Source organism: Furipterus horrens, unplaced genomic scaffold (assembly GCF_987537825.1).
Source record: "Furipterus horrens unplaced genomic scaffold, mFurHor1.1.pri manual_scaffold_4, whole genome shotgun sequence".
In the NCBI taxonomy this organism is placed as follows: domain Eukaryota; kingdom Metazoa; phylum Chordata; class Mammalia; order Chiroptera; family Furipteridae; genus Furipterus; species Furipterus horrens.
The window spans coordinates 64,024,023-64,036,943 of record NW_028327174.1 but is presented as its reverse complement, the minus strand read 5'-3'; the positions used below and the strand labels follow the sequence as shown (position 1 = coordinate 64,036,943).

At 37.1% G+C, this 12,921-nt stretch overlaps 1 protein-coding gene across 2 annotated transcripts in view; it reads left to right on the top strand.

Annotated features, from left to right (window-relative positions):
• The window catches only part of GRIP1 (glutamate receptor interacting protein 1), a 681,920-nt gene that overhangs the window by 618,730 nt on the left and 50,269 nt on the right, over window positions 1-12,921 (top strand). For both annotated transcript variants that reach the window (XM_090273572.1, XM_090273573.1), the window contains 2 exons: window positions 1,042-1,122; window positions 12,349-12,418. In XM_090273572.1, the coding sequence (XP_090129698.1) occupies window positions 1,042-1,122; window positions 12,349-12,418 (151 nt within the window). The remainder of the gene's footprint in view (window positions 1-1,041; window positions 1,123-12,348; window positions 12,419-12,921) is intronic.

The following is a 12,921-nucleotide window of genomic DNA, read 5'->3' as shown; positions in this document are numbered from 1 at the left end:
CAGTGTCACCTTTCCTTCTGCCCCTTTGGGACCCTCTGGAGCTCCCAATGACCCAGAAACTAAAGGGTCACCCTTGGTGCACGTGGGGCCTCCTGGCCCCTTGCTTCTTAACTGTGGTCAGTCTTCAGACTGGTTGGTTGTGGACAGTACCATTCTGGTTGTGAAATGTTTCGAATATCATTCTTGCTTCTGCCTCTTTAAATGTACTTTTCATGCCCTGGCTGGTATGGCTCAGTGGCTTGAGCGCCAGCCTGCAAACTGAATGGTCACTGGTTCAATTCCCAGTCTGGGCACATGCCTGGGTTGTTGGCCAGGTCCCCAGCTGGGGACATGTGAGAGGCAATTGATCAATGTATCTCTCACACATTGATATTTCTCTCCCACTCTTTCTCCCTCCCTCCCCCATCTCTAAAAGTAAAAAAAAAAAACCTTTTAAAATAATAATAAATGTACTTTTCACTGTTTACATTACAAATTAAGCCACCTCTCTCCCCACTCCTCCCAAATCACAACCATTACACCAAATTGAAATCTTTCCTAAAATCTATTCCCCATAGTATCTTCAAACACAGGTTGAAAAAAAAGAATTGTCGAATAGTAAACTCTGGGAAAATATAGTTAGGGGGAAAAAGAATATAGCCAGGCCTGTGATTCTTAAACTTTATTATGCCTAAGAATCACCTGAAGAACATGTTTAAAATGCAGATTTCTAGGCTTCATCTTCAGAAATTCTGATTCTATAGATCTTGGGTGATTCGGGAATTTGTATTTTTCACTTGCTTCCCAGGTAAATCTGATGCATGTGTTCCCTGAACAACACTTCAGAAACAGTGGACGTGACTGTTGCCATGAATGATGCACAGTTGCTGTGGAGGGGACATCATATTTTTCACCAGAAGCTTAGCTTACCAGAAGTTTACAGGCATTCATTCATTTTACATCAGCTCTACAGCTTTACTATGGATGCTGCATAGTCATTGATTGGTGCTCCATTCTTCCTGACCTTCTATAAACACATTCTTTTTTGTTTTGAAATTACAGAGTCTGTCATCCCAAGTAGTGGAACATTTCATGTAAAGCTCCCTAAAAAGCACAATGTGGAACTTGGAATAACCATAAGCTGTAAGTAGAAGTGATTTCTTTTAAAATGTAGCATTTAAAAAATACATTAGAAAATTGTATTGACAAATGGTTTACAGGTGTGGCAAATGTTTTAAGTGTTGTTGCCAAATTTCTATGTAATGATACAGAAATGTGTAACCAATCACATCTCTAGCACTTGCAAGCTGTATGAATGGGGTAAGTTAGTTAAATGCTCTCTAATCTTATGTTTCTGCATCTATAATATGGAAATGATATCTATAAAAGATAGGGTTATATTAAAAAACATATTTACATACCTAGTATAGTCCTTGGCAAGTAATAAGCAAGTACTGAATAAATGTGTCTCTTGCAAACCTCCATGAATAATTAAATGAGCATATAAATGCATATAGAGTCTCTACAGTTCAATATATTATGGATCAAGTTTTCACAGTAATCTATTTAACTAACAAAAACTACATTTATCTACTTTTAAAACTATTTTTGTATCTGGCCACTCTGCATCTAAAATCTATTTTGCAAGACTAAAACAATGTCCTTACTTTAGTAACTTCCTGAATTCCTCCATGGTACAAGGTGTCTGGGTAACAAAACCAAAAAGAAAAGCAAAACATATAAATGAGCTTAATTCCCTCCTTTCATTAGGCTCTAAGTTTAGAACTGCCCTGGGTAAAACAGCTTTGAAAATGTCAGCCCCAATGGAGTTTTATAGAATGGAGATTGAGGTTTTTGTGCTTTTAATATCCATAAACTAAGCATATCCATAAATGCCTTCCCCAAAATGAAGCAAATGATTAATGCATAAGGACCGAAGGAGACATAGAGGCAATGCCTGTGACTGAGGTCTGGTCCCTTCAAAGAAGAGTGATGAGGCTCCATCACTCCTCACTACACTCTGTTGCATAGCTTTATGTCAGTGGTTATGGAAAAAATAAAGAGATCTCAATTGGGCAGTGTGAAATGGGGGCTAATTCAACATTGACCATGTAAATTTAACACTGAAAATGAATTTTATTTATAACTACGAAATCATATATACTAGTATAACACTAAAAGCAGTGGAACTACAGTACAAAATAAATGTTAGGAACAGGAAGCCATATGTGTAAGTGAGGGCCTGTACACCGCCACCCCACCCTCCGTAGCCTGGTGTGACTTACTGGGAGGAAAGTAGGGGTGAAGTGCCTGCTGTGCCTCTGTACAGTAGTAGAAAGAGGAAATGAGATTTGGGAGACTCTGGACCTATTCTAGGTGCTACTAAGGTCACTTACGCCTTTAACTGACTCATCGAACCTCTCGGTTTGTTCATCGTGAAGCAAAGGGGGCGTGCTGTTGTTCTGTCAGCAGCTGTCCTTACTGAAATTAAGAGAACTCATGGGAACGTGCTGTTCTAGAAATATTGGGAGTTCAGGATAGATTCCGCAACCTCCATGTAACTTTAAGGCTGCTCTTATTTATTCTGTTTACTCCGTTCTGTTCATTTATCTCATCAGAATCAGCTGTGACAGTGGTACCTCTTGGAGTTGTGCAGCACATACCCTGCTGCCTCCACACAGAGGCCCTGCCTTCCTTCCATTCCATTCTTTCTTCCTTTGTCTTCATTAAATAACTGCGTTGTGAGTGCCCACCATGCCTAGGCTGTGCTGAGTTTTGGAGAACATACTACCTGCCCGAGAGGTGATTACCGCTACTGTACATACTGAACACACCTCTTCAGAAGTTTCTGTTGCTATCCATTTTGCCACACAGTTATTTTACCCTCAGATTTTAATTAGGGAAAAGGTCTTTTTGTGTTTTTATACATTTATTCTTAAAACTGATATATATAAAACATAATTTAACCATAAAAGATAGTATTCATTTGAAAACTAATCCCGTGCTGTATTTTTTAAGTAAATATTAATATGTTCAGTTTGTTTAAGGTGTAGTCATGTACATACAACTACCAAATATTTTACTCACATGAAGAACTACTTAAAATTACACTATATGATAGTGTTACATATGCCCTAAATATTACTTTTAAAACTGATTTTAATACCAATATGGGAACTACCCAAAACCACTCACCACAAGAATGGCTTGAATTTAGCCAGCCACAAGCTCAAGTTACTCATGGAAACGACAGGTGTGAGGCTCTTCCTGGATGGAGAGAAGAAGCTTGTCCCACATGCTTGTCAGCCCTTCTAGAGCTACAGCGCCATTTACACAACTAATCATCAGCATACTGAGTTTGTGACTCCTTATGGAATATGCTCATGTTTTGCCAGTTGAGAAAGTATAATTTGCTAAAAGAAATAAAAGTCAGGATCCATTTTCATTGTTATGAAATAGTTAACTCTCGAGGCCTAGCATGCCTCCGTTCCATACAAGGTGCTCATTTAATTTGCATTTATTAGATGATCCAAGATGGTGGAGGAGTAAGTAGAAGCTACACTAACCTTCCTCCCGGACCAATCTGGAATTACAACTAAATTGTAAAGCAAGTATCTTGAGTAACCAACTGAACACTAGCCAAGGACAGACAGAAGAAAACACTTCACCACAACATGACTGGTAGAGAGTGTGGAGGAAGCACAAGAGGGCTGGCCAGGCTCCCATGGGTGGCAGTTGAAGTTCCAGAGGGATATTTCAGTGGCTGGGGGTTCCCCCTGAGGAGTGTGGGGTCTAAACACTAAGGTGGGCTCCCTAGCCTACAGTACCAGAGTAGGAAAGGAACTCAGATAACATCCATCTGTGAAAAGCAGCAGGGTTTATTTCTGCCAGGGAGAGATGGCTAGAGACACAGAAAGCCTCTTAAAGGGCCAACACACAAAATTTCGTTTGCAGCAGCTTACTCTGGGCTCCGGCAGAGGGAGGGCAGAGTGGACTAAAGATGCTTGAGGAGAATGTGGGGTTGGTGGCTCTGGGGAGAGAACTGAAGGAACAGCTGACAGGATCCCTGTACCTAGTCATTTCCCATACTGCAGGATCCATCTTTCCTAGGCAAAACACTGCTATCCAAGTGGCATCAGCCTGAGAGGAAGCAATAGCCCAACCAAATGAATTACTCTGCCCAGTTGGTGGAGCTTAAACCAGGCTACTGATTACAGACTGATTAGTTTAACAGCTGATCAGCTTAGCAACTGCTTGGTTTAATAACTGTGGCAGAAAATACAAAGAAGCAGCCAAAATGGGAAGACAAAGAAACAAACCCCAAGTGAAAGAAGAAGACAGTTCTCCAGAAGAAGTAGATGAAATGGAGATAAACAATTTATCAGATAGAGAGTTTAGAGTAATGATTATAAGGATACTCTCAACAGCAAGAAAAAGACACAGAAACCATAAAAAAGGACCAGTCAGAATTAAGAATGCAATATCTTAATTTAAAAAACACACTGGAAGGAATAATTGGTAGGTTAGATGACGCCAAGGATCAAATTAGTGATTTGGAAGAGAAGGTAGAATAAAACACCCAGACAATGCAGCAAAAAGAAAAAAAAGTATTGTAAAAAGTGAGGAGAGCTTAAGGAACATTTTGGACAACATGAAGCATAACAACATCCACATCATGGAAATACCAGAAGGAGAAGAGGATCGAGCAAGGGATCAACAACCTATTTGAAGAAATACTGACCAAAACTTCCCTAATCTGGTGAAGGAAAATGTCCAGGAAGCTAAGAGTCCCAAACAAGTTGGACCCAAAGAAGCCTGCACCAAGACACATCATAATTAAAATGATAAGACTTAAAGATAAGGAGAGAATCCTAAAAGCTGCAAGAGAAAAGCAGGTAGTTACCTATAGGAAAGCACTAATTAGACTGCCATTTGATTACTCAACAGAAACATTTCAGGCCAGAAGGGAATAGCATGAAATATTCAAGGTGTTGAAAAGCAGGGACCGACAACCAAGGCTACTTTGCCCATCAAGGCTATCATTTAAAATCAAAGGAGAAATAAGTAACTTCCCAGACAAGAAAAAGCTAAAGGAGTTTGTTAACACCAAAGTAGTACTGCAACAAATGTTAAAGGGCTTGTTTTAAAAAGGAGAAGAAGAAATGAAAAAAAGACAGAGAAAAACAGTCTAACAACAAAATGGCACTATGTATGTATCTATCAATAATCACCTCAAATGTAAATGGCTTAAATACTCCAACCAAAAGACTAGGATAGCTGAGTAAATAAGAAAACAAGACCCATATATATATACTGCCTCCAAGAGACCCATCTCAGATCAAAAGATCCACACAGACTAAAATTAAAGTGATGGAAAAAGATATTTCATGCAAATGGAAAGGAAAAGAAAAGTGGGGTAGCAGTACTTATATCCAACAAAATAGACTTTAAAACCAAGGCTATAGTAAGAGACAAAGAAAGACACTACATAATGATAAAGGGAACAATCTAACAAGACTTAAATGTTAGGCCCAAAACCATATAAGTCATAGAAGAAAACATAGGCAGCAAAATCTCTGACATTGCTCATAGAAATTTTTTATTGGATATATCTCCCCCAGCAAGGGAAATAAAAGAAAATAAACAAATGGGACTATATCAAACTAAAAAGTTTTGCACAACAAAGGAAATCATCAACAAAATAAAAAGACAACCCACAAACTGGGAGAACACATTCTCTGCTACATCTGATAAAAGGTTAATATACCAAATGTATAAAGTATTTATAAAACTCAATACACACACACACACACACACACACAAAAAAAAAAAAAAAAAACTTAAGTAAAAAATGGGTAAAGGACCTGAACAGACCCTTCTCCAAAGAGAACCTAGAGATGGCCAATAGACATGTGAAAAGATGCTCAACATCACTAATCATCAGAGAAATGCAGATTAAAACCACAATGAGATACCACCTCACACCAGTCAGAATGGCTATCATCAATAAATCAATAAACAAGTGGGAATGCAGATTGGTGCAGCCACTGTGAAAAGCAGTATGGAGATACCTCAAAAAAGTAAAAGTGGATCTGCCTTTTGACCCAGCAATCCCACTTCTGGGAATATATCAGAAGGAAGCCAAAACACTAATTTGAAAGAACATAAGCACCACTATGTTCATTGAAGTGCTGTTTATAATCACCCAGATATGGAAGCAGCCCAGGTGTCCATAGTAGATGAGTGGATAAAACAACTATGAGGCATTTACACAATGGAATACTACTCAGCCATAAAAAGGAAGAAAGTTATACCTTTTGCACAGTATGAATGGACCTGGAGAGCATTTTACTAAGTGAAGTAAGCCAGTCAGAGAAAGACAATTACCATATGATGTCACTCATATGTGGACTCTAATGAACAAACTGAACTAACAAGAAAAATGGGGACAGACTCATAGATGGGGAGCAGGAAGATAGCTAGTGGCAGGGAGAATTTAGGGAGTGGAGGAACTCATGGACATGGACAACAGTGTGGTGATTGCTGGAGGAAGTGGGATTTATGGGGTCTAAATGTTAATGAAAAAAATATAGTAAAGATTAAATTTAAAAAATATTTATTGAGTGAATGAATAAGGAATCTTATAAACAATTTTCTACTAATCGCTGTGCACTTTAGGAAATGAGACTCTGAAGAAGATGGTTAATATAATTGTTTGTGCAAAGGCTATTGTGTGAATGTAAGAAGTACTGTCCTGGAAAATGATTATGAGCAGGGACTCAGAGCCCAGACTGCCCCACTCCCTGTCTCAGTTTCCTTGTCTATAAAATGGTGTACTTATTGCTTCTTTGTAGCATGGTGAGAAGATTAAAACAGTTTGTATATGTAAAGTGCCTAAAACACCTTATACATCTAATATATAATATAATTATGTATTTGTATTTATATTTATATATAAATATGACCCTAACAAATGATAGTCATTACAATGATCATTGTTTACTTCATTCATAGAGCCCTGAGAAATATTTAAATCAAAGCTCTACCCCACCAAATTTAGTGACAACTGCAACTATGCTAACATTAGGAAATAAAGGGACTCTTTTCTCAAACAAACACAGGTACCCTTAGTGAAACCTACGTACAGCAAAGGTTTGTTGATGTTTTTCACTCTATACCAACTCCTCTTTTGTCTTCTTCACCTCGTGAAAATTCCGAGTGGTAAGAAACGGGCCTTCATCTCTAAACGATATCATCAGAGCCTTTCACCTTTGGCTTAAGGCTCATTCTTCATACCTAATCGGCTGAGGAATGAGTCCCTCTGAATTTGGGTGTGGTCAGCAGTTTTAGACTACTTTAGTTGTTGATGAGACATTCATAGCACGTTAGTATCAGGTATTACTTTTATTGACGTTATTGCTATAATATGGAGTAATTTATCATAACAAATAAAGTGGCCCGACCTAGCAGTGGGATGCAGTTTGGAACTGGAAGTAGCATCTTGAAGTTTTGACACCTCACCCAATCAGAAGCCAGAGAGCGCAGCCCACCTGCCTTTCAAGCCAAAGAATCCTGGTTGCTATGTACAGTTGTCAGTAATGTCCTTCTGATGTTGATGTTTTCTTTTTGCTTTTATCAGACAAATTTCCATCTACTTTGTTCTAAGAATGGCTCTAAGCAATTTATGTATCTTCCCATTTAATCCTCAAAGTGGCTCTGACATCTATGCCCATTTACAGAGCAGAAAGTAAGGCTCAGCTGGATAACCTGCCCATAGGCCCAGAGCTATAAAGGCTAAATAGGGATTCAAGCCCATCTGTCTGACTTAACATTGGCTTTGCTGTCACATTACCACTCATCCCCATCTTAATCTAATTGATGAACCTTCCCAGATACTATAGTACAAAAGCAGAAGACAGCATTTTTTGAGTGCAGTTAATTTGTCAGCTTTCATTTTTAGTTTTGACTGGATTGTTTGCAAGAACAAAGGCTTGCTTTTTTATATATATAAAATCATTAAAGAATCTTCATGATAAGCACAATAAATCTGTCATTTTCCCCTAAAGTCTTAAGCATATTTAAAAGAGAATAGTTCAAGTTTTTGCCAGCTTTGCTATAAAATCTCTACTCACTGCTCCACTTCAAATCAAATAACTTGTTTTACTTGTCAAGTAATATATATATATTTTTATATATATAGTCAAAATTAAAGTAAAACTGAATGATCATGTGTGTGTGCATGTGTTTTACTCCAATGGCATTTGGACATTTATCAGGTCCTTTGAGCAAAGTACTTTGACGAGCAGAGTATGTTCTATGAATGACTGGATATTATAGAATGTTCATGCAACACTTTTTGATTCATATTTAATTCACTACAAAATTCAGATGATTTCACCTGTCTTCTAATATAAACTTTTTAAAACAAAGGATAGATACTGTCATGTTCTACTTCTTCCTTACGTGCCTTCTCCCACTTAGCACAGCTAAGCACTCCTTTCCTTCCTGCCAGAAGCCTAGTTTTATTCTCTGGGAAGCATGCCATAGAAGGTCTCTGGCCTGGGAGGGCACAGCTGAGTGTAGCAGTTCTGCTCTAAAAACAAGAGTAGGTGAAAGCTTACATAATGAATGTTGAGACTGCTCAAAGAAGCCAGGTAGCCAGGCTTAATATCCTCCAAACAAGATTCAAAAATCAGAGCCATCTGATCCAAAGAAACAGCCTGGCCTGAACTAGACAATGAAGACCAAAGTCCACAAGTCTCATTCAGATGCACCAAGTTTCAGCTTTTTAAGGTCACAGTCTAATGTGAACAGAGAGCTAAGAAATAAAAAAAGAAGACACTTGAAGAAAAAATCTAATATGCAAGACTACCACCAAAAATAAAGAAGAAGCCCTGGCTGGTGTGGCTCAGTGGATTGAGCACCCTCCTGGAAACCAAAGGATTGCTGGTTCGATTCCCAGTCAGGGCACATGCCTGGGTGCAGGCCAGGTCTCCAGTAGGGGGCGCGTGAGAGGCAACCACACATTGATGTTTCTCTCCCTCTCTTTCTCCCTCTCTCCCTTCCTTTCCCTTTCTCTGAAAATAAATAAATAAGTAAATGAATAATAAATCTTTTAAAAAAATAAAGAAGAAAAACAAAAAGCACATGCAGGAAAAAGAAAGCAAAAAACTATCATTAACCTCATTAGCAACAAAAGAGATTATATCACTGGGAGGAGGAAATGACTACTATTGCTAAATAACATACAGAAGAGAACAAAGAGCTTTTGAAACTTAATAATATAGCAGAAATGAAAAATTCAATAAAATATGAAAAAATAAATTTGAAAAAATTTTCTAGAAATTGTAACAAAAATAAATGAGGAATCTAGAATAGATAGGAATTACATAGGATGAGTCCAAATAACACAACAGCCAAATAATAACCATTGCAGAAAGAGGAAAGTAAAGCATTAAATAATTTCATATAATTTCTTAAAATAGATATGTTTCCAAATTGATGGGTCCATGAGCCCTGGATGAAAATAGACCTACACCAAGGCACATCATTGTAAAATTTAAAAACACAAAGAAAAGAAAGACAAATGTACAGGCTTCCAGTGGCAGAAGGTAAAATGGAGTTTTTATACAATGTATCAGAATACAAATAATCAGAATGGTATCAGACTTCTCAACAGCAACTCCATAAGTGAGAAAGCAGTAGAAGAATATACTAACTGAAATGAAGAATACATTACAAGGAGTCAACAGTGGAGAAGATAAATCAGAGGATATATCAGAGATTTGGAAGATAAGGAAGTGGAAAACAGCCAATCAGAATGGCTAAAAGAAAAAGATCTAAAAAAAATGAGGATAGTATTCAATATAAGGAGCCTCTGGGACAACTCCAAGTTTGCCAACATTTCCATCATGGGTGTGAGAATCCCAAAAAAGATGAACCCAAAGAAGCCCAGACACATCATAATTAAAATGCCAAAGGTTAAAGATAAAAAGAGTCCTTATAAACAGCAGGAGAAAAGCAGTTATCTACAAGCGTTCCCATAAGATTGTCAGCTGATTTCTCAACAGAATCTTTGCAGGCCAGAAGGGATTGACAAGAAATACTCAAAGTTATGAAAAGCAAGGAAGGACCTACAACAAGATTATTCTATCCAGGAAAGCTATCACTTAGAATGGAAGGACAGATAAAGAGCTTCCTGGACAAGAAAAAGCTAAAGGAGTTCATCACCACCAAACCAGGATTACAAGAAGTGTTAAAGGGTTTTCTCTAAGAAGAAAAAAAAAAATCAAAATAATTATTAATAAAATGCCAATAAATACATACCTATCAACACTTACTTTAAATGCAAATGGATTAAATGCTCCAATCAAAAGATGTATGGGTGCTGACTGGATAATAAAACAAGACCCTTACATGTGCTGACTTCAAGAGACTCACTTTAGATCGAAAGACACACACAGACACAAAGTAAAGGGATGGAAAAAAGATATTTCATGAAAATAGAAACATACATGAATATAATAGTGGTATAGAGGGGGAAGACAGACATGGTCAGGAGCTTATGGAGATTTGGACCCACTTATGGGTTCAATTTTGTCACTCCAGTGGGCACCCACGCTAATGGACCTTTCAAACCTCAGGTATAGACTTGGTTAAAGGAGAAAGAGAAGGATCTAGTAAATGTGAGAATGGACACCACACTTGTTTGGAGACCATAGGAAGTTTCAAACCTCTCTGAAAATCTGTGTGGGTTTGTCCAAGAGTTCACAGTGCTCTTTTCCTCTGTTGCAAAGAAGGCACTGATGGGTTTGAGGTATCTTCTTGTTTATACTATTGTTTTGTTTCAGGCCATTTCAGTGGAAGATGGATTTTTTTTAAACCAAGGGAAATATTGAGTGTTCTGTGATGGTTACTTCTGCTTGGCAAAACATTGTGTAAATTCATTGGCAGATGCCAGAAAGTTGTACTTGCTGGTAATAACAAACTTTTTATTTTTGTGCCCATGCCCAGAACAATTTGCTATTCTGAAATATGACGTGAATAAAAATGCTAGATGTTTATATTTCTCTAGAGGAATTATTTCAAATCATTGAGTGGAGCTATAAATTATGAATTAATTGTAGTGAATAGAATGTTTTACATTCTTTGCTAGAAGCCAAGAATAATGATTGAATGAAGTCCCATTAACATTTCCTATGGACCAATTTAGACAGTGGGTAAGGTATTGGTATATGTGTTTGCTTTTTCTTTCCATGTTGTGTTGAGATATTAAGCCATCTGTTCTTGTGTATAAACGTTTTCCTGGGATTCAGATGGGATTATGGGCTATGATATGGTTCTATGATTATTATGGGGTGATCAGAGTGTTTATAAGAAAATCTTACTTTAGGGGCCTTTTAATGATCACTGCAGGCTTAGGTTGGCAAAACTTCTCCTCCTGGAAGCAAATTGTTTTTTTACAAATGTTTGTATGGTTAATTTAAGTATCAGCGTAGATTAAATTATATTTCTGAATTCTTATATTAAGATGATATTTTTATATTCATTGGGACTATAGTTCATTTTCAAGATTAATTCTAAGTAGACCCAATACTAATTTGTTTTCATTCTCAAATGGAAATATTTCTAAGAAAATTTATAAAACTCAAAAATGACCATTGTGCCAGGTAATAGTTTTATGTGTAAATTCAGTGAAAGTTGTATGTACATGACAATTTTATGAACATGCATAAAATATAATTAAGTAGCACCAAATATTTACTACTGTCAGTCAAATAAAATAGTCAGATTTCAGAACATTCTAGGTGTGAATTTGTAAACAAATTTTAAAGATTTATAGTATATCTAGCAAAAGATTTGTCTGGGAAGGAAAACAACTTTAAACAAATGCTTCTCATCCACTTTTCCACCCAGGACACTTGAATGATGCAGTACATTTCCATGAACAAGGCTGTCCCCTCCCTTGAAAGGAGCTGAGAAAGGCAGGGTCAAAGGGAGCACACTTGAGTATCACTAACAGGAACCCCCAGTGACTTCTAATATTCTCTTATTACAGTATCCACCTTTTGTTTCCCTCTCTTGAGAATCACAGATTAAAATAGATTTAAATCTGATGAGCAGCTCTCCAGTTGCTTTTTGCAATTACAAATTTAAAATGACTTTAGTGTTTAGGTTTATAAATACTTTAATGGAAACATATTTTTACATCAAGAAGATGTAGTATACACATTTCTAATTCATTTTTTAATCATCTCTGCTTTACACATGAACTATACTTGCATTAACGGCTGTTATAGAACAGGAAATGTATAGTAGTAGGTGAATCATGGATATAAAGATGTGACTATTCTATCTTCATTATTACAGCACCATCCAGTAGAAAACCAGGAGACCCCCTTGTCATTTCAGATATCAAAAAGGGCAGCGTGGCACACAGGTAAGGAAAATAGATTTTCTAGTTCATTCCAAGGCATTTCTAAATTAAAGCAGAAATTATCCCTGCCATACCCTAGGCAGACCTTGCTAATAGATCGTGGTAGTCTCAATATTTTCCAGGCATCCCCTATTAATCAGTCATACATGACATTCTTTAATGTCAATGACTATTGTAGAAATCTCAAGTCCTGTCAATTTATTTCTGTACCCGGTACAGAAAACACATGCCTGAAAATATTTTGTTTTGTTTTTATGGTCTTTAATGAGTCCAACACAGGCTCTCCTTCACTGATCATATTCCATCTTTCATTTTCCAACTAAAAACCTGGAAGTAGCCTTAGTTATGACAGACACGCCACATGGAGATAGTAGCTTGTGAAAGAGCTTTGCCAGATGCCAGAATGTGCTTCCTGGCCAAGCAGATGCTTGAGCCTTAATGTTTATATATCCTATTTGGTCCATATACTATCAAAATTAGGAAGTCTCAAACTTTTTTTTTAATTG